Below are 27,677 nucleotides of genomic sequence, written 5' to 3' on the forward strand. Positions count from 1 at the left end.
CTACTTCACCTCACTACACGATTAAAAGAGGTGACCTTTAAGTGCCTTTTTCAGAGGAGTGGAGCATGTGGTAGTCTCAGTTTCACAGATCAGGGCTGCAGGATGGGTGTTGCAACCCTTCCTACGTATGCTGCAGTCCAGCGCTTGGATGTTAAGGGGTGCGTTAGATTTCAAGTTGTTGTAAAGCAGTACTGTGTCAGGCCTAAGTTTCCCACCCCCTCTTTGCTTTTATGGCCTTCCTTAACTATTTCACTGTTGTTGTTGCATATCATATGCATATTTTAAAGCAGATTAAGTAAATATTAACTTTTTGTTGGTAAATAGACAAATGCAAGTGCTGCCTATTAAAGGGGAGTTCGATAATGTTGGTTTCCATAGTTTTAAATCACCAGAGTTCCTTGTTTTGAGTACATCACTGACAAACTTTTATGCGAGTGTGCGCTGAGGCCAATGATCTGGATCTATTACCATACCTTTTTGTTCACATAGTAAACAAAATGACAGTTAAGTGACATAGCGTGACTTCACTCTTCGTACGTTAATAGCAATATTGAATTTCTATACGGAAAAAAATGAGATTTTCCTTCGTTATGTCAGACGTTAAACCCCTAACAAAAATTTTATATTGAGCTCAGCAAAATTTCAAAAAGTGGCTTTCAGATGGATCTTCGTTATCTGAAGGCAAATATGAGAAACGATTTTCCAAAGCCATTTCAACAAAAACTAAATCCGTTGTAGATGTTGAAAGGAAAGAAGGAAGATATTTTTGTTCCTTTGAAAGTTAGACGACAATGAGCTGAGGATTGCTTTTTGGCATTTTTGATTGCACTAAATAGAAATATTTTTCATAGGCAGATAATGAGACATATGTCAGATAATATGACGTCTAGACAGAGTATGATTTGCAAGATTAAGTTCTTCGTATCTGCTTAAAATCCTTTCACAAAATGCTCTTTTAGTTAATGCAATAAAATAATCAAAGAAAAAAACAGGAAAACCGCCAGTTAATTAATGATTTGCACAATCGATTTTATATCAGAATTAACTTGTACAAAATAAACACACTAAGGAAGGGGAGTACACGAAATCTACGTTAAACCAAACACCAATGGGATTTCTCTAACAAACTGTTAACACCTTGAACTCACACTTCGAGACTGACAACTAAATATAAGAGAAACACATTCGCTCTTTACCACACTACCTGTTCTCCCATGTGGCACGATAGAGCATTTCACTGTAGCGATGGTCATTTACTGTGGCACTACAAGGCAACCAGACAATCATTAGTGTCGATCAAAACAGGATGTTAGCAAAACCTTCCCTACTCTGGTTCGGAATTAATTTTTGGGAAGGACTAGAATTCGACCCTGGAAACTAACTTAATTGCCCAAAAAGTTTCGGTGGGTGCCGGCAGATTTCTCTAATTGCCCATACTGGAAATCGTTGTCATACAACGATCTTCTTCAAGATGGAAGAAGATTACTGTATGACGATCTTCGAATATATATATGGTTGAGTGTTCCATCTTCTTCGAGGTGGAAGGAAATAATAAATAGCCTTCAACAAAATATCAGAAAAGAATAAAGAAAAAGTATCAACTCGAGTAGTATTCTCCAGCGGTTGAATTATAACACATGGGTTGGCAGCAGCGAATACTCAAGCACGCAATCGAACCAAGGAAGAAGTCTTTTAGAAATTTATCATCTCGCTAAGAATTTCATGTCCGTGTTAAAAGCGGACGTCAATTGAACGGCTTCTGTTTCACTTTCCAAGGAAATAAACGAATGATTGACAGGAGAAGTCATCTCAGACACTTTCGTTTACGACGGCAAGTGTCAAACGCAGATTACATACGAGCATTTGTTTCGGCATAAAGAGGCGTTTGTTGGTCGGAGTTGTCTCTTTGCTGCGCCATAAACACATACGAAGGAACCATGAGGGTGACTTGTCACTCCCGAGCACTGGAATCGCACGAAGAAGACAGGTGCCTCTGTTGGTGTCGGAACGCAGCACGTACTCCTGTTCATGGGTTATGGATTCCGTACGTGACCTGAGCTCTTATTGTCACATGACTTCGGCTTGAGCAGCGACGTGAAATTTTGCAAGGTATTGAAGCGGTGGCTGCTTCTGCGAGTTAAAGATAAAAGTGGACAGAAGTCTGATAGCGAGATGAGTATAAAGGGATTTTTGCATAAGGAGAAGGGAAGGAAAGAGAAAGAGAGAGAATGAAGGAAAATAGAAAAAGAATAAAACGATTCAGTGAGCGAGAGAGAAAGAGAAGGAAATGATTGAATAGAAGAGATGAAAAAGAAAGACGTTGAGTGAAAGATTTACCAAAAAACAATCGGAGATTAAATAATCAGCTATAGCAGAACGATAGATTAAAATAGAGAGAGTGAGCGATGGAATAATAATAATAATGCAATACTGTTTTTTAATAAAACTTTTATTTATATAGAAAATATTTAATAATAACTTTTTAATAATAAAACCAAAGAAAGAGACATAGAAAGAAAGATGAAATAATAATCACAGTTGCACGTGAGAGAGAGAGAGACTAATAAGGAAAAAAAGAGTGATATAACAAGAAAAAGACAGACCGAGAGAAAGATGGTCTAATAAGGAAGAAAAAACAATAATACAGTATAACAAGACAGAAAGAGAGAGAGAGAGAGAGAGAGAGAGTGATAATATAGAAAAACCTAATTTAACGGACTGCGTGGGGTAGGGCCTGTCCGTTAAACTGAAGATAAACACATACTGTCTTCGAAGTTATAAGAAATTGCTCTACTATGAAAGATGACATACTGTGATGTTGTGTACACTGCAAGATTGAAATTGCAAGAGCTTGAAATTTTTCTTAAAGTTTCTTTAACAGTAGAAATTGTAAATACGACTTAGGTACGCCATTCCAACAAGTTTCTTCAATGGTTCACTAACATGTTCACTAAAGAGAACAAAAATGCTACGTAAAGTGCTTTTATTGAGTATACACTGAATAGCCACTTTATTAGGCTTTCTGAGGATAAAGAAGGACTTACCTGATAGTAGGTCTTCCTTTAGCCCTCAGAACAGTCTAGATTCGTTGTGGCATGCGCTCATCGAGCGTGCCAAACGGATGCTGGTACAAGTTGACAACTGCTTCCCATAATTGTTGTAAATTTGGTGGGTGCGAATCTCTACCTTGTCCCATAGATGCACAACAGAATTAAGATCTGGTGGCTAGGAAGGACACTCTTTTTCGGCACATTCTGGCCTTCCTATCAGCGTGAAATAGCAGGAACCGGGATTCGTCAAACCAGGTAATATTTTTCCAAATCTCCACAGTCCAATATTAATGTACCTGAGCCCACCATAACCACATCTTCTTGCTTTTTACTAATAGGCATGGAGCCTGGTTCGGTCGTAGACGGCAATATTCCATCTGTACATTCTGAAATGGCTCTTTGGTTGCCACTGTTGTACTGGGTTGATACTTAACTGACCTTACCCTGCACAAGTCCTGTTGATCTCCGTTGGTCTTTCACATCAACGTCATGTTTTCGACCACTGGATGTTATTAGTTTATTGGACCAATGTCGATGCGTCCGAGACACAGTCGCACGTGAACAATACTTTCCGAGATACTCATACTAGTGTGTATGCCAACTACCATCTTAAATCTTCGTCTTGCCACTTGTTAAAATAAATTGCACTCGTACAGCATCCTGCTTGCCATTCTGCTTTAACATGACATATTACAAACAGGTGTGATATGTATTCCTAATAAAATGGCCACTCAGTGTATTTATTTTTCCCTCAGAAAAGTAACTATTCTTGTGAATCAGTATTTAAACGTGGGTGCCCTCTTAATCATTTATTACATTGTATGAAAAACGTAGATCCAAATGCAAACAGACAGATAGAAACAAAAAGACGAAGACAGTGAAAGAGGTCAAAAAAATACAAGAAAAATGTTATCAAGTAAGATAGAAATATAAATAACACAAAAGAAACGGAGAACAGAAAATAGACAGGAAAAAAAATCCAGCAAAACGGATATTCTTCACTAAAATAACAAATATCGAAGAAAGGAAAGTGCGACATGCACGAGAAATTGATTGCTTATTGACTACCTTGGGGAAGTTGGTTCCCTTCACAAGCGATGTCCGCAATCGGTTACCGAAGTGTGGTCGAAGAACAGGTGCAAGTTCCGTGTGATTGATGATAACCCTCGCAGCTGATGTTGCAACCTGACCTTGACGACACGCGACTCATCAGCGCATCCCTGAACACCTCGCGATCAACAAAAATGCACGTTTCGCTTTGGTTCTTCCCTGGTCAACCACCGGTCAAACCGTTGTCGACACTGAATAACACGGCTGACGGGTAGACAATGGACTCTTTGTAGTGGCAGGAGTGCTCCATCAAATATCAGTTTCCTCCAAAGCGAAGTGTGTACACAGAAGCAGACATTTCTCATGACCCGATCATCATAAAAAGGCCATGAAGAGACCATAACTCAAGTGGTAAAACAACAAACGTATTTCGATTATATTGGAGCAAACCGGAAATTTTATTACTGAATATATTATGCATTAAAAATATAAACTTCCACAGTGCTTTTATTGGCTGACGGTTGCTTGGACAACGAATGACAGTCTAACCAAACATTATCAAGTTTACAATAGATGACTTTTATTGCCTTACTATAATTCACGCAATTATTGCCGTGTCAACATCACCATCTGAACGCTGACTTTGCAAGAAAAACAGAATGGTAGATAGTGATTGAAGGAGAGAAATTTACGAGGGCATCCAAAAAGAATTTTGTAACTGAATACCCTGCCTTACCATTAATATCCGGACGCCCTCCGTTGATAGTTGGCGACGCCCTACCCAAAGCACCACGCGTCAGACACAACCATAAATATGCTTGTAGTGCTTCGAAGAGACATTGCCGCGATCAATGGAGTTAACAAACATCCAGCGCTGAATGATAATAATTCTCCATAAGCAATCAGTCTGTATGTGACATCTCAATGACACTGAAGATCCCCAGATTGACAACTGGTGATGTGATCGCCAAACCTGTAGCACCAGGACAACGCTCCAATCATAGTGTTTGCATTGTAACCGACTGGTTTGAGGGCATAAGCTTCAAAAAGTTGGACTGGCCTGAATCCTGATCATAGAAAGCCACTGTGATGAACTGATAGTCAGGTGCGTGAGTGGAGAGGCTATCCTAGAAAGAAAACTGAACTGCGCCACTTTGAGAAGGTTGAATAGCTGAAAATATCGGACTACTTTTTCACTTTATTAGTTTTCCTGTAAATAAAAGTTAGGAGGGGCGGTATGAAAGTAATGCCTCCTATTTTTTTTCTCAAAAAATTTAATTCCTACAACTATATATTTTACATGAATTAATTAGTCCTCAATCGTTAATAAACACACTGTTATTTTTCCAAAAAAGTCACCATCATTTTCTATGCACTTCTGCCATCTCTGAGTCAGACGCTGTATTCCAATTCTGAACTGCATTCTTCGACGAGCTGAAGAGAGAGTCGGAAGGTGGAAGATCTGGCTATGAGAAGGGTGAGGAAGAACAATGCACCCCAGTTTTGCAATAGCCTCCATCGTGCGTAGATTGGTGTGGGGTCGTGCGTTGTCATGGAGAAGAAAAGAAGAACCTCATTAAGGGTTTTGTCCTGTCGAAACTCTACGGATGCGGGCTTTGCAACATTTTCAAAGTTTCCACTACATATCGATCTGAGTTGGTTGTTGTGCCACGCTCCAAGTCCACAAGCAAGATCCAATCTTTGTCCCAAAACAATATCGCCATGACTTTACCAACAGAATTTCTTCTTGAATTTTGATGGTGCCACTCCATTGACTGTCTTCTTTGTTTTAGGGCCATAATGGTGGACCCAGGTTTCGTCACCTATGACTATGCGTGAAAGAAAAACCTCTCCTTCACTCTCGTAGCGCTCGAGAAGTATATCTGTAACATCCATCATTTTGAACGTGTGCTACACTGAAGAGACCGATCACAGCGCCACTCAGTATGGTGAAACCAGAGACCTCTAGTGACCACTCAGTGACACGCGAAATGATCTACAGCGCCACTTTAGAAAGCAAAAAAGTAATAAATTAGTGATTTTACTGGAACCTTTTGTATTATAAGAGTTGTATTGATTAAGTCTCTTTGCTTGCTGAGATGTTTTACTCGTAATTGTCAGAAGAAGGATCCTAGAATAACCTGTCCGAAACGTCGAAAAAAGAACCGAATCGAACAGTAAGTAAACAATATGATTATAGCTCGAAGAAGTTCGTGGAAGAGTCCATAAAGATGAAGCTTCCGATCTTCAGCGTGTACACACTCTGATCCAATGTAAGCAATGTCACACGTAAGATCGCCACGAACGCTGCAGAAACAACGAGCATGCACAGTCGAGACCCTACGCTACCGATGCTCGTTACTCTTAATATCTTAGCAACTTGCAGCGATGACCGGCCTCTGCGGTGTCGACAGAACGGACTACGACGTGGGGAGTGGAAAGATAATGGCTGGAAGTAGAGGGTGTAGCGCAAAATATTAAATCGTCTCCAGGGGGAGGTTAAGGCTTCGTGCGATCAACTAACGTTACAGACGACGTAAAATTGTAAACACGAAGGGAAACTGAGTGCGTACGCGAACATAAAATGTGTACGTGCTTATATGTGTGTGCTGATGAGATTATGTTCATTGTGTTGTGCTACCAGCACCATACTTTTAAGGGACGGACAAATAGAGTAATAACCTTGCGCTAGCGAAGGTAGTCTAGTGAAGAGTGTATAAATGTACGCAATATCTGGATTCCATCTTCTGGAAAATAAATAAATAAATCAGACATATTAACTGGTTTACAAAATAATTTAAATAAAACAAATAGAATAAATCAAATATTTTTTACGTTATTTGTTCCTGTCGTATACGCAAAATCATCAAAATCAGAAATTGCAATACCGCTGTATTGTTTTTTGTTATTGTAGAAGTTCCCTCTCGGATTTAAAGATAGAAAAGCAACCTCCTTCCAATTGCATTCTCCATAAAGTACGCCATTTGCAAGCATGGTGTGTGTGTGGGTACGTGAGCGAGGTTTTATAAAGAGAAAGAAAGGTGGTGGAGAGAAAGAGAGAATAGCGAAAGAATAGTTTCTCTGTGAACAATCAAGCAATTCAACTAATGGTTTTTCCGAGCTCTGTGTCCCGGAAGCAAAGAATGAGGGCAAAAGAAGTCTCCGATATTGCCTTGTCTTAAATGACTCGTAGTAATTAAAAGCACAACTCCACACCGAAATCATAAAAGAAAACAGAAGATGAACTTAAATGAAATTCCAGATAGACAGAAAGAAGTGAAGAAAAAAAGAGCGGAGAAAAGGTTTTATGAACTACTAAGGCTAATAGCCAAGTGAATTACTTTGTGAACAAATATAGGTTTAGTACATATATCACGTGTCGCAATTATTAGAAGCGATCTCTGTAACCAATTGTAGTTCAAGGTACTGCCTTTTGGTGTCTGTCGCAGTCCCAAATAATGTTAACTTCTAGATGGAGCGTGATAAGCGATAAATATTGATGATACTAATGGAATTTTTCAATACCTTTCGAAAATAACGTCCATTAGGGCGCCATTGTTGTATTTTAATTATTGGAACTGTTGAATTTTCGTTCCATCGGATCCAATCTTCTGTGCCGTGATTTTTGTTCCCAGCCTATCTTATTTTCTTAAAGACATGTCGAAAAATGTTACGCTTATCCTTAGCGAATGGTGTTGACAAGGTGTCACATTGAATTCTGTTCGCTGGCCTTTCGTACAAGGGCGCTTCGATGAACTTGTTTTTTCAATTATCAACGATGCACAATTCTGAAGATGTTACCACTGACTCGCTTAAGGTATGGGCCTTCCAAGCTTCTAATTTCGTTCATATTTTACTAAAATGACAGCCATTGAAAAATTATCATTTATTTTACGTAAGAGCCTTGAGAGGAAAACGTTTTTCCCAGTTCTTCTGCTCTTTGTGTTTAATAACTTTTAACTATAAGTGACAAGAAACTATTGGATTTCTAGCAAAGGCAGTGTAAGCTGCTTGCTTGTTGGTTATCACCTTGACAAGCTCAATATTGAAGAAGGGCAAAATGTACAAATTAATTACATGGAATATTGGAAGCACGCATAAGGGCGATGCAGAAATGGGAACTTGGTAAGGCAAGCAGGATCGATCCAATATAAAAGTTCTCTCGTATTTTTCCATCCTTCTCTTTACTTAACGCCGATAATTGATCGTGGTCAGCCTTCCAATTAGACCTACTAAATTAATGCCACGCAGATTTACAACTCATAAATAATGCATCGAATTATACGTGGCAACATTCATAATTACCAGCCATGACAACAGTTATCATCCTGGAACTCTTGTAGCAACCGTTGCCTTTTACGTTGGCTATCAGAAGTGATTATTGCTCGATCAAAAATATCCTCTTTCGTTAGGTTGACATTCATTTGTATTAGCTTCATAACTGCGCAGATATTAGATGGAATTCGTTCCATCAGAGCCACGTGGCAAACTGGCACTTTATGGTATAAGTTAGTTTCACTTCTACCCCCCTCTTTCATATATCTGGTTTATTGCGTGGGAGGAAATGTCATTTACCATATGTCGATTAGCACAGCTGAATGAAGGATATTTCAATTATGAACTTCGCACTAAGTAAACATTAATAATTTGTTGAAGGGGGCTGCTTATAATCACAAGCAGACTATACCAATTACGTAAAATCAAAGGATTAAATCACTACACTAACTGAAAGAGCAATTTGTTACCTGAAGACCTGCTTACATAGAACTGAAATGACTTTTATTCGCTAATCCCGTCTGTATTCCTCAAATATTATAATAAATTCCGACGTTATCCGGAAGATGCTGATAGTGATAAGAGTTATAACATTCTACTGGGCCATCTTTTGCTTTTAAAACAGCTTCTGTTCTATGTGGAATAAATTCAAATCTTTAACTATCTTAAGATGGATATTGGACTATTTTTCATCGTCCAGTATCTGTTGTAAAAAAATTTAAACTCTATCTGATTTTGGAAAAGGTGTGAATATTTCCAGTTCTTTGAGCGATGAAGGTGGAGGAAATTTGCCTCTCACTCTCCTCTCCTCTCCTCTCCAAATATGCCCACAGTGGCCCAATAACTTTTACATCTGGTGATTGCGCAGGCCATGGGAGATGCTTAACCTCAGTATCATGCTCCTCAAACCAAGAGTGAACACATCTGGCTGTGTATATTGAAGCACACTATCATCTTGAAACATACCATCGTTTGTGGGAAAACCTTTTCACTATGGACAAACCTGGTCACTCAGAACACCAAGGTAATTCGTCTAGGTAATTCGCCCTTTCAGGGTTATGATAAGACCTAAATTATACAAAGATATTGCTGGCCAAACCATTGCTGATCTTCGTCCATGTTTTTCGGTTCGCACAAGACAGTCAGAGTGATGCGTTTCCTTTGACAAATTTAACAGAGTAAAATGTTTTTTCATGAATATTTTATTGTGAACAGTGTTGCCGAAGGAATGCAAATTCCGATTATCCAATAGAATTCGATCTACCATCTTACAGAGCTGCACATTAGGAAAATTATTGATGTCTATAAAAACAACGGTTGGGACTAGATAACTTCATTCCCGTTTTTTTTTTTTTTTTTTTTTTGGGCTTGCTCAGTGGGATAGCCACATCTCAATACTCAGGATGGCAAGCCATCGTCGTTTAAGTGATTCTTTGAGATGGCAGGCCGTTGGATGACTTGAAGCCGGGGCGGTCGCAAGTGGAGGTGGCACATTGGCTTAATGTGTCACGCAGTGTCGTCTCGGTACTATGGACGAGTTTCAGTTTCAGGAGATAGGAATCATTACAAGAAGAGCGCCAAGGTAGACCGAGGGCTACATCAACTAGAAAAGATCGCTATCTGGCTCTAACAGCAAGACGGAACCCAAAAGTCCTGTTATCGACTGTCATTTGAGATTGCTGCGGCCAAAGGTGACATTTCCAATCGGACTGTATTAAGAAGGCTGAATTCAAGTGGGCACTACGCAAAGAAGCCAGTGGTTTGTATCCCATTAACCCCAAACCACCGCAGAGCTCGTCAAAACTGATACCATGAACATGTGACTTGAAGCCCTGACAAATGAGGTACAATTCCATTCTCCGATGAGTTCCGTTTCAGCCTACAAACAGATTCTATACAACGATGAATGCGATACCATTTTCTTCCAACATCAGAGAATGGAACACCTATGGCGGAGGCGATGTTCTCCTGTGGGGTGGAACAATGATCAACGCCCGCCCCCTCTTCATGTTTTTGATAGGGGTATTGTAACTGCGCAGAGGTAGCGAGAACAGATCCTCGACCCTGTACGTGCAACTTTTTAGGGGTGCGGTTGAACAAGATTTTCTTTTCATGCTCGACAACGCTACTGCACATGGAGCTCAAGTGGTGGAGGAATATCTTGAAACTGAATATATCCAACGACTGACGTGGCTAGCACGATCAGCAGAGGAGTTAAATCCGATGGAACATGGGTGGAACACTCTTTGGCGTCGCATTGTACGCCGACAGCCAACTCCTCGGTCACTTGGTGAACTAAGGTCTGTGCTGGTGGAAGGATGGGATTTGTTGCCACAGAATCTTATAGACACCATTATATCAAGCATGGCTCACCGCTGTGAGGCCTGTTTAGCCGTTTGAGGGAATCATACGCCGTACTGATGTCATGACCATATTTTCGAGCATCTTGTATCGACTTCTGTAATGCGACCTTTTGGTAATTCTTATATCCCTTATACCTCGCTGTCTCTTCATTTCATAGTTATTCTATGGTACACAGCCATACCAATTTTTGTCCCACTTCGTCGCAAGCTGCACGAGTTACACCACGTTTTCTACGTGTTGTGTTTGGTTGAGCAATATGACGTTTCTAATCATCACACGTCCAGTTATTGTGCTTTACACCACTACATCCTCTTTCTAGCATTATCATCAATAACGAGTGACTTTGCTATAAATTTCAACTATAAATTGCACGTTAAGTTCTACTATTATTTTTGAGTCAGTATATTTATTTTTCGGCTGTAGTCCTTTTAAGTGTCTTACGGTCTCTTTCAATAATTCGCCCGTTCAGACTTTGTTTTTCCATACTTGGTGAATTCAGACATCACTTTCGATGTAGTTTCTCTGGATTGATTAAAGCAATCAGCAGTTTTAGTCACCAATGCCCCTGCTAATTCTAATACTAATACCTTGATATTGAACTCTCTCGAAACAAAATAGAAATTGCAAAGAGACCGCTATGACAGCCTGTTTCGAAATTTACTGGACCCTCATTAAATAGTGATACGTCCTACCTAAACAATAAACAAAAAAGCCTTTTTTAGATATCATCAATCATCTAAATCAATTTATTCGTACATATTTTTCTGCAGTGTTTCCTTCGAGATAATGTATATGTTCCAATATAATTCAAACAGAAAAAAAATTAAGTTTCTTTTCCAGTTCTTTACATTTTTCTCTCAAAACGGTGTCAGTGAGTTGGCACAACTTCTTATTGATATGGAATGTCCTAAAGAAAGCCTATAGTCGATAGATAGGTGTAGCTGTAATCACAGATAGTGTGGTAATAGAGTGGACTGGGGTGGGGAGGATGTCGTAAGATGTCACGCTATTTCTTGTGCAGTATAATCGACAACTCCTCGGAATGTATTCGTCTGTACCTGACGGGATAACAGAGTCTCGATGAAATGTCCGCTGTATTGTCAATGTACGAAGGGGAGGGAAGGAAATGATAGGGTGGTTGGTCTTGGCAAAGTCGTTTCTCTCGCTCTGTGCAAGTCCATTATTATGCCTCAAAGACTCCATGCGTGACCCGCTGGAGTAAAAGACTCCTCCGGGAAATATATGGCTTTAGACGATCCGAGTCTCAGGGACCACGGTACATGATCTTTCAGATAAGCTGCAGATTTCTGAAGATATGTTTGTATGGAGTGACGAAGTGTTAAGCGCAATCTTAAAGTCAAGTGGCGTCTCACCGTTCAGTCACCATGGGAACAAAATATTTTCCATAAAGAGAAAAACAGAAAATACTGAATGCTCGAGATAAAAATACGATGCAACTGAAAGTTAATTTACTTTTAACGGTCGTATTTTTTATAAATGAATCGTTGACGGTAAGATCGATTTTTCTTTAAAACAAAAATATAAAAATTAATTAATGCAATATAGAAATTCACAAATATAATATATACGAGGGTTGGCAATAAAGTTCCCGCACAGGTTCAATAAAAAGAACGCAAAACGAAGGAGATCAAAAATGGTTTTATTTTTATTCAATATAATCGCCACCCACCTGATTTATTATTATACCGTTCTAAAAGTTTCTGAAAAGAGTTAGCGAAAGCGTCCAAAGAGATGATGTTCAATTCGACGGTTAAGTTTCTCTTTATCTCCTCAATAACCTGAAATCTTATTCCTTTGAGGGCAGCTGTCACCTTCGGGAAGAAGAAAAAATCCTTTGGTGCTAGATGGGGAGAGCAGGGTAGATGGTTGATCTGTAACACTGTCATGTTTCGTCAGAAATGCCTTCACAACAAGCGTGTAATGGGAGGGGACATTTTCATCAACAAGCCACCAACTGCCTTTTTCTGGAAACTGCGACCTCATCCGGGAAATGCGTTTCAATAGTCTTTAAAGCACCTGTAAGTAAAACGCAGCACACTCACTCTCTCTCTCTCCCCCTTCAGGTTCAAATTTCTTGTGAATCACACCCTGTTTGTCGAAAAACATGATCAGCATTGTCTTGATCCTGGACTTCTGTAAACGAAAACGTTTTGGCCATTGGTGATGATTGTGGAGTCCACTGCAATCGCTAACGCTTCAGACGATACGATCGAGGAAATTAGAATTGTCTTGACAAGTCTGAACTAAGCCTTCGCATTATGCCACTTATCGTTGATTCCTCATCCGCAAGACTGCGTGGCACAAATTTTGCACTGACCTTCCTTTTCCCTAAATCTTCATGAAGAATTTGACGATCGTCTCCTTATTCATACCCAACTCATCAACCATCATTCCAAGAGTCAAATGACGATCTCTTGCCACAATTTCCCCAACGTTTTCAACCTGTCAGCCTACTGGACAATCTCTATACCACCATCTGTTGGAGGAAGTTTGAACTAAAACATACCACTTCCATATATTTTCAAACTCGTCGAGTATGACAGCAACAGAGACCGGGAACTTTATTTCCACACCTGCTATAATAATAAAAGCGTAAGATAATAGTAGCGTTTGCATACAATTTTTTTTAGAGTAAAGTTATACAAAACATCTAGATTACTGATGTTAACACAGAGGCAGTGCAGAATGCCTTCTCTTACTTACTTATGATCTCAAGAATCACCAAGGAATTCCTGGATCGGGCTTTTCTAAAGTCGACTCGACACCTGTACTCTCCTTCGTCATCTGCCGTCAAATGATCGAGCTGTAGAATCGCCGGTCGGTCTAAGGTAGTTAAATGAGCTCTTCGTGTGACTTCTTCCCCAGCTGCGTGCCGAGCTTGACTCAGATCTCCTCGTCGCGCATCCAAACTGTACAGAGGTGTTGTTGAGTCGTCCTTGTACCATAATACCAAAGCTACAGCATCGTCAGCAGAGGGAGGGGTGATGTTGCACGGTAACGATGCTTTTCCTCCTTCTACAGCCAGTGCAGTGTCTGTTACTTCTATAACAGAATGAAAAATTAAAATAAGAGGCAATTATATACAAATTATGATGTGAATATGCAATAAACATTAACAGCATGGTTAGTATAAATTATGGTCCCCCCCCATTTTTCTTTTTCATATAAGTGATAATTTATAAATTATTTCTGCATATTAATATACACAAATACTGTAAATTTATAGTACTGACATGCAATCCATTTTTACACTCTTTATAATTTAATATTTTTCCCATGCACTTACTATTGTACTCTGCTTTATTTCAACTTGTGGCCCATTTGAAATAGAACTTGTTATATTATAAATATTGGCCAATATCGTTTCTTCTCTTGTATTCTACTCATTTTCAGAATCTTATTAAAAAAAAACACACCCTTCGATTGTTTCCTTCAGTACTTCTATTAGAAAAGTAGCGACCTGGAGCGAGGGATGTTGGGGGTTTTAGGGACGGATGTCAGTCATCGTGAAACAGGTGGGTATATGGGATGTGTTAGAGTGGCTGGGAATAGGAATAGGTGCATGTATACTTGCATGTATACCAATGCTAGAAGTATAGTAAATAAATTTGATGAATTTGAAGTGTTGGTCAAGATATCAAAGGCGGATATTGTTGGGATATCAGAGACGTGGTGTCACACAGATATAAGGAATGCTGAACTGGAATTTGGGGAGTACAATGTGTATAGAAGGATAGACAGGACAGGACAGAAAGGGAAGAGGTGTTATGCTGTTAATTAAGAAAAACATAAAATCAAAAGAAGTGCATCCAGTTGATATAGATGAACAGTGCACTGTTGAGTCAGTTTGGTGTGACATAAGCACTGCGAAAGCAAAAATAAGAGTAGGAGTGTGTTATAGGCCGAAGGACTCGAATGAGTACAATGAACAATTGTACAGAGAAATAGAGTGGGCTAGTAAATCGGAGTGTCTTATAATGGGGGATATTAACTTCCCAGATATTGACTGGAACTTCTGGGCTGGGCACTCACACACTACTCAGACTTTTGTGGATTTATTGGATGATTGTTTTCTGCAGCAGCATGTTCAGGAGGCAACCAGAGAAAGTAATACTCTTGATCTGGTTATCAGCAGTGATCATTCATGTATTAGGAATTTGCAGATAAAAGAACAACTAGGTGGCAGTGATCACAGTGTACTGACGTGGGATTTACTTAAAGATTTAATTACCATCAGGGGTAACGGAAAGGGTTTTTGCTTCCGTAAAGGTGAGTACAGTGGTCTCCGACAGTTTTTAAATTCTGTACAGTGGGATCAACTGACGATGTTACCAACAGTAAATTCTAAGTGGGAATCAATCAAGGAATTAATCATGGAAGCTACTAAAAGTTTCATACCTATTAAGAAATATTATTCAAGGTTGAGGCCTAAAGGGTTATCAAATGAACTAATGAGACTCGTAACAGAGAAGAAAAATGCATGGGATGCATATAAATTATCAAATGACTCAGAAGCCTATGGCAGATATACGTTAATCTGTAATCAGGTCGCAAAAGAGGTTCGGAGGGCGAAGGCAGATTACGAGAAATCCTTGGCAAAATATGCTAAGAAAAACAGCAAGGATTTCTTTACTTATATAAATTCTAAAAGGAAGGAGATCAATCTCATTGGTCCACTTGACATCGACGGTTCGACTGTTGATGATCCTGCTCAGATAGCAAACAAACTGAATGAGTATTTTGCATCTACATTCACACATGAGGAGTTATTAAGGTTTGAAAATGGCAGATGGTTATCAAATTGTAGCAGGGTGCTTAATGATCTTGTAATAATTGAGAGCAAAGTGGAAGAGAAATTGTTGAAGTTAAACGTAAGAAAAGCACCTGGAGTGGATGGGATCTATCCAGTTATATTAAAGGAGGCGGCAAAGCAACTAAGCAAACCCTTAGCCATAATTATGAGAGCATCCTTGGACTCAGGGGAGGTTCCCACTGACTGGAGATGTGCAAATGTATCCCCAATTCACAAAGGGGGATCGAAGGGTGACACGAATAATTACAGACCAGTTAGTTTAACTTCTGTTCCGGTTAAATAATGGAGTCGCTGGTTAAAGATGCATTGCAGGATCATCTAGACAAGACTGCAGCAATAATTCAGAAACAGCATGGGTTTGTTAAGGGAAAGTCTTGTCTGACAAATTTGATCGGATATTATGATGTGATTACAAAGGAACTGGATGCAAAAAATAATTTTGATATCATATATTTGGATTTCAGGAAAGCTTTTGACACTGTTGCGCATGGAAGACTATTGTACAAATTGGAGCAGAATGGTATTAAGGGTAAGTTGCTACAATGGATAAAAGGATGGTTAAGTGGGAGAAGACAGAGGGTGGTAATCAACGGGTCTGCTCTTCGTGGACTAATCAACGGGTCTGCTCTTCGTGGACACGCTTCTTCATTGTATATTTATCAATGATATTGATGAAGGAATATCAGGCTTAATGTCGAAGTTTGCAGATGATACAAAGGTTGGCAGGGTTGTTAATGACAGTAATGGCAGTGTGCTACTGCAACAGGATCTAGATAATTTGGGCAGATGGGCTAAGAAGTGGCAACTGAAGTTTAACCTTGACAAATGCAAAGTACTGCATATGGGTAGAAGTAACCCCAGAGAAACGTACCAGCTGTATGGTACTACACTTAAGGTGGTAGAAAATGAAAAAGACCTGGGAGTAATTGTGCAGTCAGATATGAAGTTCTCTGAGCAATGTAGACAGGCTGCCAGGGCAGGTCATGGGGTTTTGCCAATGATGTATAGGAATTTTGCTAGCAGGGAAAAGGAGGTGATTATCCCTCTGTATAAGGCAATGGTCAGGCCACGCCTTGAGTACTGCGTACAGGTCTGGAGGCCTCATTTTAGGAAGGATATAGATTTACTTGAGCGTGTACAGAGAAGGGCAACAAGATTGGTGAGGGGAATGAAGGGATCCTCTTACCAAGAGAGACTTAAGTTCTGCAAATTGCAGTGGCTGGAGACTAGGCACCTGCGCGGTGATCTGATTGAGGTATACAAAGCCTTGAATGGGTTGAGCACACTGAATTCTGATGGGATCCTTCCACTTGTTCAGATTACGAACCTAAGGGGGCATAAATTCAAATTAAGAAAAGACAGATGTAGAATAGATGTGCGGAAATTTGCCTTTAGCCAGCGGGTGGTTAATTGCTGGAACAAACTTCCAACTGTCGTTGTGGAAGTTGATAGGTTGAATAAATTTAAGGAGGAACTGGACAGGCATTTGGAGGGAATGGTGTGATTTTTTTTTTTTTGGCTGATGCTGCATAAGCTTATACATTTGCTTTCTTGCATCACATGCCACTACTACTACTACAAACGTTTCGTTCTGAAAATAGTTGGAAATTTCATAAAATTATATTATTAATACAACTAAATTTCCCCACACAGAGGGAATAGGAGGATTTGCCTAAAAATGTGCATACATAATGGTGAAGTATATGGACATAAATGGTTAGTATGTCAAGCTAATCGGAGCAGTAGAACATCTATTGTGGTATTAAAAACTCCTTCTAGGTGAGGTAATTTCAATAACGAACGTTTAATTTATAACATAATACGCTATAACCTTATGATATTTGCAGAACTTTAGATTCAAAATATTACAAGTTATTAACACAAACTCCATCTGTATAAGCGCATGCACTAAACAAAATGTACCACGCACTATATCAAAATTCAGTACAGAAGTACCACAAAAATTCCAGGATATTAACCGTAAAGACCACTGCACCATCAGAAAGATAATAAAAAGTACCTGCTGGATCATGATCACTCAAAAATTGATAAACTCCTCAATGACCACGTTCTCAACGTGGCGCCTCCGTATCCAGGTGAGAAGGAGCAGCAGTGCGTAGCACACGCTTCTTGATTAGACCCGGGTTCAAGCCCATCACCACCAAATACGGAGGATGCGGAAAGGTCAGGGAATGACCACCGTATATCCCGGAGCAATATGGCCTTAGTTGCTAATGCTCCAAAAAAACAACAACAACGTCCAAAACACTAATAATGACTTAGCGATGACCAAAGTGCATACCCCACTTGTAAAGACCCATTACTTCCATGAATTGCCAAAAGGTTCACAAAACCTCAGTGCTTAATTTAGTGAGCCTTCCAGATCATGGAGGTTATGCTACTGGAGTGGTCTGTTTCATTTTCTGTTAGAATAATCTGTCAATAATAACACGGTGACCATTTTTACAATAATCCAATTCACTGAGCTGGCAAACCAACCAGTAATAGATAATACAAGCCCCAATAAAAAAAAAATGAGAAATTGTTCCGAAAAATAAAAATAAATTCGAAAATAATCAACGCCATCTCTCAGTGATAAAGATTAAACTTCAACTCATTTAAAAATCCAATTTTTACAAAGAACTTCAAGTATTTTTATTGATTACTTTTGGCGTTGGAAAATTATTTTTACACGTCTATGCAGTGGAAGAGAGTAAACACACAATCGTCGACTCCTTGTCTTAAAGTTGATATATAAGTTTAAGTGATGGATATGCATTATTAAATCAATCACTTTAGTGACGAAGCCCAAAAAGTAGCGCAAAACATCCGGATGTATCCTCTACAGACAAGAATATTGGTGCACAAGCCCAGCAGCCAAGTTAACGTGTTCCTCTTCTACCAAGGCACTACCTATATTAAAACATCAATCACCAACACTTGGCAGAGGCCGTCCGCGAGTCGACACCATAAAAAAGGCATGTGTTGTAGCCATGTTTCTTGTCCAGTCATCGCATAGCTTCCTAATCAAATCGGCTTTCTCTCCCACAGGTCTACATTTTGACAGAGAGGACGCTTTTTGCGACGACTTCCTATAAATATTTCATAAAATCTGTAGGAGGAGTGTACTGAGGTAATGTGCACCATCTTAATTCTGTCAACATGCATAAGGCAGTAGCTACATTTTACCAAAACTGCTTCAAAATTTTGGAGGGCATAAGAACAGTAGATTTTTTTTTCTTTCGTTAATAGACTTTGTATAAATCTTAACACGGTGGAACCTCCTCTAAATTCTTCTTACAGGAATTTATATTTTATAGTATGTGTACATAAACATAAAATGTACACGCCAAAAAATCTTCTCGTGATTTAAAAGGAAAAAGAAATACACTGGCGCTCGAAAGATAAGGAACAAACACAAACATCAATAAATCAAAACCTTTTTTTATGAAATCATGACTAAAGTTTAGTGGTAAATTCGTTTTAATGTGTCATATTGAATTATTATGACACATTACTGCTGCGGCCCTTTGAAGATGCGTCGAACTGCAATCCCGGACAAAGGGCTGACAACTCCAATCAGTAGACCAATAACCGTTTGTTTTCGTCCATGAAGCTTTATCCTAAATTTACTTAACTATATAACTCTTTCACCTGCTGCACCATCTCGCATCTCACATGCTGTGGATATATCCTGCCACCGGGTTGTTTAAGTCCCCATAGTGCCTACCCAGCGAGACCACATACAGGATCGAAACCGGTGATCTGGATAGTGACTCAATACCAAAGCAACTCGTGGCGAAGTGCCTCCACAATATGAGATCGATACACTAAACAACAAATTTCATTTTCTCGTTCGTTTCTGCATAGAATGGAACTATGCCTACAACGTTTTATAGTTCTCGTGGCATAAAGCTTTTGCCCTAAATTTATCTGAATGGTTTGTAGACAGCAGGAATGCAGACAGATAAAATAATACTACTATTACTGCGTCAGTAGTTGAACTGTTGGAGTAGCAGTAGTATGTGAAAAGGTGGTAATAAAAGAATTAACAATATAGTTCATTTTGTTAATGGTCCACCTCACTGGATCGTTGCTGAGAAATAAGGAGTTTTTATTTTTTATAAGGAAATAACTTTCACTATACAAGTACATTAGCACAAACTTAAAAAATATATAATAGAGGCTTCATTATTTTACTAAATTTCAACGTGATTAATATCCAATCAAAGTCAGAGCCTTGAAATTCTACTAGGAGTGCCCATTATGGTATGGGGATTATCAAAACGGCGAGTAATTTTTCAGCTTGTGTCCTGATGTGTTGATTTCGTCGCTGGCATATGATAATTAAAATCCATTGCTTACACCGAATGATGCGTGGCCGTTAGTCATTTGTTAAGTAACAAATAAAATTCGCCATCTACTGGTCCATTAGCAAACCAAAGTGCAGTAACATTTAATCTACCCTAGTCTTTCCCTAACAAAGCCTGTGGGAATACGCATCATTAGATGGGATCAGCGGAGTAGCTGATCGCAGTAGTTCAATGCAAGGGATGCCACTAGGTTAGAAATGACCTCATTATCGGTATTTGTGATTGATAAACATCACAAAGGATGGCGACAGTGGATTTCGTTAATGATTATGCTGGGAGAACCCCGACTGCGAATGTTTCCCAACGAGGACCACACGCGTGCGGTGGAAATACACCATTTTATGAAAGCCAGACCTAGGGTGAGTAGGAACCCCTTATTCAATGAGTCATAAATGCAGGATATAGAAAAATCAATGAGAAACTTTAAACATCCATTTGGCTCTCAATTAACTCTAGAATCGACCAAGCATCGCATTTCCAGCTATAAAAGAGTCTCCAAATGTTAGTCTACACAACAAATACAGATGAATATTTCTGTGGTTGGAAAAGGCATACATTCAGATATATTCTCAATTTCTGTTTCTCCTACAAGTTTCTTTTAAAGAAATGAAAATACCTGCTTTGAAACATTCACACGATACTAGAATAACACAAGTTCCGTGGATGTTTACTCAACTGCACAGCAAGGGGACAGTGCGAACGTACTCTTATGATCGCGTTTATCTTTCTTGACAAGCGGAGGTACCTGTTACGGTTGGGTAGACTGTAGTTCCATCTTCCACTAAATGGTGCGAGAAATCCGCTCGCCTTTGGGAATTACAAGCCACAATCTTTTAGGGAACAGAGAATATCTCAAGCACCGTTCCGGGATTACTTTTCGAGAAACATTCAATAAAACTGCATCTGTGTACTGAGTATGAAATTCGGTGCTCTGTAATGTGGGGAGTATTTCGTTCCTGGGAAATCCATTGAGGATTTTTGTATAATGATGATCTGCTGAACTGTACGGACCAAACATGTAAACATACACTTGGTAAACTCAGATCTCTTGATAATATCAAATGAATATGTTCTTCGGGTTATTAGCTATGCCACACTGGTAAAGAGTAACAATATAAAGCAAAAATATCGAAATGTAATCATTAAAATGTTGTCATTAATATTTTAATGATTACATCTCGGGGGATGTGAATCTATACAAATATTCATTTGAATCTAGTATGCTATGCTAAAACCAAACAGATATGCTTGATCACAGAAATTAAAAAAAAGAAGAGTCATTCTATCTATCTATCTGAAACCATATCTGAAACATTTAAAATCGACTGTGGACTATATCAGAAGAACAATATTAGCGGAACCTTCAACCAAGCGCAAGCGCCCAAACCCAACCCAGACTATTCAGAGCTATCTCGGCGTCCAAGCATGTCGATCACAACTGATGTCAGCCCAAGGAACCACCGAAACGGCTCGAGCAATTCTCGTTATCAATCAGTGCAAACCCTGCCCAACGACGAAACTAACGCCCTCTATCATGGCGATATTCTGGGATGCTAGACTCCGGTGATAATCTTACAGCGCATAACACACTCACACATGTAATGAGAAGCCAGACATCGCCCAACTAGAATAAGGGTATCGACTTCTCCCATCATTCGAGTGATCTTTCAGAATAGCGTTAGAACAAAGAGAGGAATTTCCGGTTATATACCAGGAAAACCACGATGGATATTCAGGTGAGGAGCCAAGAGCACTTCTGTACAAGGGAACACTTGTCTTAAAGGACGGTAGAAAGATAACTATCTGTCCACAGTCCTTTAAGACAATTATCTTAAATCTTCAACCAAGAAATCAACACTAGAAAGAGCTCTCAACGCGCTCAAATTAAAACCTCCAGTCACACAAGGACTGGAGAGTCATTTAGTGATCACATCGACCTGATACAATCTAAGTTCACTTGTATACAATAGATTTCCAAGCAACAACTCCTCTATGTTATTGACTTAAAGAAGGTAAGAATACATGCTGAATGCAGTTCAGTCTCAAATAGATCATCGCTACGGAATTGTGGCTTTAGAAATGAGTCAACGCCGAGCTGCACCTTCCTCGATCTTCGAACAACAGAATTAGCCAATGCTCTAGCAATATGGATGCACTCGCAGGTAGCACAACGGATACAATCATCGCCTTCTCCACATTCTGCCGAAAAGAACCTGGGTTCGAATCCCGTCAATAACGCAAGGAACTTTTATGTCCTTTTTTCACTGAATTAGTTGGTTTCAGGTGACAGTTGATTGGTTTTTACTCCCTGAAACTGAATTTTCGTCCAGTAAACAGGCAACTCGACTATAAAATACATTCAATTTACAGAAACAATATATTAACGCCTCATAGCCTTATTTACTTTGGCGATCAGCGATCACACGCATACACACAATACTATCGGAGAAAGGAGACTTCTTTTCACAATCAAGATGGCAAACTCGTGCGAAAACTAAGCCAAACTTTTGGGAGACGTACTCCCAGCACTGCTTATAAACATCGCAACAACTATTAGCACATCTCTAACGGTCGCCACCTACAGATTCCTGCAAAAGGAATCTGTCGGAGAGGGTATGAAGCAGATGTTTCACATCCTCGAAAAGATCGACGAGACCTCCAAGAAGTGGTGAGAAATAAGACGTGCAAACTGCAAATACGTGCAACACTAAATATATGAAATACCGTATCCCTGAAGTGTGCCTCTTATCACCAATCATCAAAGCTACTTCGATCCACACAGCCCGCAGGCAGTTATAATTAGTTAATAATTAATTTAGTCAATTAATTATTAATTAACCGTTATCAGTTTTTAAGAAAAATACCCTTAGGGAAAATATTGACTAGCACTTTTTTTTTATTAAGTTTGCTTAAAGTAAACTATTCAGAATTGAAGATAATTTATGTAAATAACTGGGGCTTAATTAATGCACAATTATCCCCAATTTCGAGTAGTTTAATGACGAGAAACTATCTATGATAAGTGCAGTTTTCCTTAATTACCACAAATATCCCTAATTACCAATGCTTAATTACTCTTAGGTGAATAAAAGAAAATTAGTAGGAAACTTAGCGGATTTCATCGGGCGCCCAAACATTACTCGCCTCCACAGAAAGATGCTCTCGCTCTCTGAAATTAAACGTTATACTAACAAAGAATGTCTTTAGGTCTTATTTAAATAAACAATTTAAATAAACTAATAAAAAGTGCTTTGTAGAACCTAATGCAAAATGCTGATTTTAATACTGATTTGATTATCCCAATGATTTACTCAAATGGATCCACTAGAGAAATTTTTAGGGTTAACTACGTTTCTTTAATTTCGGGAAAATCCCTAAAATTATGATTTATATAAAATTTCATACTTATAAGTTTATGTGATTCAATTACTAGCCCTAAACGTTACCCCATTTGAAATACAGGGACACGATATCTTACAACATTACACTTCAGTAGATTCCATGGAGTGAGTTGATAAGTTTCCCATCTGGGAGAATACAATGAACGCAGAAAATTAAAGATCATTAATTAGTTGCATGAAGCTTTGTGGGTGTAATGAATATAAAGTACTGTTTCCACAGGAAAATTGGTTCACTGCACGCTTTTTAATTTCCCTTAGTATATAATATATATATCCCTTATCAAGAACAAAATCAGATAACAATTCGCTTCAATTCCCCAGCAAATAAACTGTGTGTGTGCAAACCAATGTTATTTGTTCTGTTTTGTGGTTGCTACACTATAATTGCACTGCAGACAAAAGAGCAAATTAAATATTTTATTCTTCTCTTTAATGTCAGATGTTTATTCTCCAAAGAGAATTCTCCAAAACAACTTATTGAAAGAGGAATTGATATGGTACATAGTTTTACTTGGTTATTTCCAAAGAGTTGAAACATCAATATGAAAATTAAAATAATTAAAATTAAATTCAAATAGATTGGATCATTTAGTGCCAAAATTACAAAAGACAAACTATAAACAAGCAAAATTGTAATTTTTTTAAATAAAAGTACGTCAAGTGATGTTATTTATTATATGTAAAATTCAAGAGTTGGAAAATTATTCTAAACATAAACATAAAAACAAATAAACAAACAATAAATACAAAAACAAATAATAAACATAAATATAAATCAAACATACATTAGCGAATGAAGACAATATTGAATAAGTCAACTGCTTAATTACCAAATAAGAATAATTTCTATATCGTATCTATTTAAACTTAGAAGTGGTGTTGTTTGATAAATCTATAATTGTTTGTAAAGTTTTATATTTGCTTTCAAAGTAAACAGTAATAAATATGTTGTAAGTATTGCAATAAAACTTTAAAGATTTAGTTCATACAAATGTATTCCTATCTGAAAGATTCAAACAAACCGAACAACCATCTGATTCATTCTTTTAACTTATCTACATTCACTGCAGTGCGAGACGAGTAACGACACTAATGCCACCTAACGGTCTCTTTGTGACAAACTCTCCCTCTCTCTCTCTCTCTTTGCGTTTGATCGATTTATGAAACTAGCATGGAGTGTATCTGTCAGGAGGTTGAAGAGGCGGGGGGAAAGGGATGGGGGGCTTGGTCGAGATTGTTTCCTGAAACTATTCGGTAGCAATATTGACATGTGTTTCAATGAAGATCGGATCGAACTTGCCAATCAAGATATAGAACGAAAAGAGATCGCCAACAAAATATTGCAGATTCCTGTACTCAAGTCGTTTATTGACTGGCCGAAGGCATTCACTGGCCAAACAAAGGCTGCTGGGAAAACATCCCAACGCTCGTTCCACTTTAGAGGAATGTCGACTGATATAGGAAGTAATCAGGTGACGAAGTGATCAATCTCGATTGACAAAAGAATCCAACGAGCATAAGATTTCGGATTCCTATTTGAACATCCAGCAAAGTCATTTAAGTTGTGACTTTTCTCGCTTTCTAAGGATAACAAAGTTGACATTTAATGGTTCTCATGAATTCTGTATATATATATATATATATATAAAACAACATGCCGCCCAATAAATAATCTTATCTCTTACTCTCTCTTAATTATTTATACAGATAACCAAGAATCCCTTATTCGCTTGGGAACGTGCGCTAGATTTGAAGTTAATTTAATTTTATTTTCTATTTGTTAAATGTTTCTCTTCATTTTTTTTTAATCATTCGCGGAACATAATTGTTCTTTTCCCATAGGTCTTGTCCTCGCGGGTAACACCGTTGATATAATCGCTGTCCTCCCCAAACCGGGTGGAAAAGACCTCAATTCGATGACGTGAGAAATTTTTTGAGTCTTTTTCACAACGTGGCCAAATTAGTTGGTCTCAAGAGAGGATAGCGTGGTTTTTTTCTCCCGGAAACTCGGGTGTTTCGCAATTTACGCAAATAATACACGAGGTGTGACAATAAAATTCCTGTACTGGTGCCGTTGCGATCATGTTCGATGATTTGGAAAATAACTGGAAGTAGTATATGTTATAGTTCGAATTTCCTCCAACAGATGGTGGTACAGAGATTATCCAGTAGGCTGATAGGTTGCAAGTCCAGTAACAACCAGTTTCATTAGTATCGTTAACGTTCTGTGTCATGATTTAGCAAGAGGACAACAAATGATTATCAAAGTTTTCTTTAAACTGGGAAAATCTTCAACAGAAACGTATGAAATGCTAAAAACTGTTTATGGTGATGAACCGTTTATTCGTACCAGTGTGTTTCAATGACATAAGCAGTTCAAAGAAGGTTCAGTTTTGCAATGATTTTGCAATTACTGAATGGAAAGTGGAAGAGAAATTGTTGAAGTTAAACATAAGAAAGGTACATAAGGTGGATGGGATCTATTCGATTATATTAAAGGAGGCAGCAAAGGAGGTAATCAAACCCTTAGCCCTAATTATGAGAGAATCCTATGTAAAATGGGAAGTTTTTTTTTTTGCTGATGCTGTATAAGCCTGCTTTCATGCGTTTTTAATAATTAAATCTCCAAGTTGAATTATACAATACTTAACAGTTTAGTCATCGTCATAAAAATATCAAACAACAGTATAAAATAATAAATACAAATACCTGTAGCTATACAAAATGACCAGCGAAAAATGTAATATTGTCTTTTTTTTAATGTTTCAAGGGTATAATTTATTTAACTGTATTAATTATTTACAGATTAAAATATTATATTATAATTCTTTAAATAAATAACGCACGCAGTATTTTATTTTAATATGAGTTTAAATATGACTTTTTAATGATTCGATGGAAAATTTACAGTTCTTTCCATGTAAAAACATCCTGTTAACATTCAAAGAAGGTTGTTATTATGTCTAATTCTAGTTGATAACAGTAAATTTGTAAATTTACTCTTTATCAGTCTTAAAACTCCTCTCAAGACCGTTTTTCGAAAAAAAAAGGGAATATTTTGCACCATAACAGAGGCTGGAATTATCGATCATGCCGAAGCTATTTCGGGACAAGGTCTGAATGCTGTTCCTCATTTCAAGTGATATCCTAGAGTCACTTTACGATGCCCGCAATAAAGTGGAGTGGAATGCAGTAAGTGTAATGGATAAATAGAAAGAAAATATACATCGGTGACTGAGATTTGATGGTTTTCTTGAAATCTGTGTCCACACTCGCTCTCATCTAACATGCATGGTCTATTGATCGACTATTAATGTGGGACATATCATGCATGAAAAATTTTAACTGCTATTTTCAATTGAGAAATAAAAAAATTAATCGCAAAAGCTTAAGAGAGAGAGAAAGGCGAAATTTAAGACCCTTTATAAAATATCTATTTATAAATTTCTGTCCAGGTTTTAACAACCGATATGTAAATGAAAGGAAGTTATGTTTAGGGTTGAAAATGAACCTATAGTTTCATTTTCTCAATGAACTCTTAAAACTTACACAATTTACCAATTTTTCAATGTATTTCCTTGATGCTTGCTCAAAACATTTGAAGGCGAACTACGAATGGATGGTGACTGGTTGCTAACATACTACAAGGTTTCAGTTTTAGTTCGTTAAAACTGAAGAGGTTTTCTTTTTCTCCATTGATGGGCTAGATGATATTCTAAAAATTTTGGTTATTCAGTACGAAGTTTTTCAAGAGCTATAAATACTTCATTTTTTTCGTATAGTGCAGCATAAGTATTTTTTTAAGGAAATCGTACTTGCGATATAGTTTAAACTTGAATAATTTCGCTTATGATCACATCACTGAAACTATCCTTAGAGGATAGTTCCAGTGATGTGATCAGAGCAAGTGTCAGGATAAAGTTATATGAAACAGTAATGTAACCGATATAAAAAAGAAACAGAAATTCCATTTAGCATAATGACCTGCAGCACCAGAGACTCTGCATTTCCTCTGTGGACCATAAGCGTCAAAGTTTCATCTTTAGTGAGATTCCAATACAACAAATATCGCAAAGTTGATTCCTTCCATCTTGAAGATATACCTAGAGATATACTAACTGATCTGCCACCATGAATATCAGTTCCATCAGAATTTCAAAATGTTGAATGCAACCAGAATGGACATCGCAACATGAAGAGTTCTGCGGTCATCATCTCAAGGAAGTAGATGTATAGATCGGTTTTAGAATTTAATTAAGAAGTTGTTTTGGTTATTTGGGTTTTAATTGCGTCAGTGACTATATTGCACCGTATATATTATGTCTGTGTA

The 27,677-nt window shown here is 38.1% G+C and overlaps 1 protein-coding gene across 1 annotated transcript in view; it reads right to left on the reverse strand.

Annotated features, from left to right (window-relative positions):
- The window catches only part of LOC150080159 (kin of IRRE-like protein 3), a 347,514-nt gene that overhangs the window by 146,148 nt on the left and 173,689 nt on the right, over positions 1-27,677 (reverse strand). The window contains exon 2 of the mRNA XM_090381111.1: positions 13,464-13,802. Within this exon, the coding sequence (XP_090237237.1) occupies positions 13,464-13,802 (339 nt within the window). The remainder of the gene's footprint in view (positions 1-13,463; positions 13,803-27,677) is intronic.

Source organism: Mastigoproctus giganteus, chromosome 9 (genome assembly GCF_048544385.1).
Source record: "Mastigoproctus giganteus isolate SK-2022 chromosome 9, ASM4854438v1, whole genome shotgun sequence".
NCBI lineage: Eukaryota > Metazoa > Arthropoda > Arachnida > Uropygi > Thelyphonidae > Mastigoproctus > Mastigoproctus giganteus.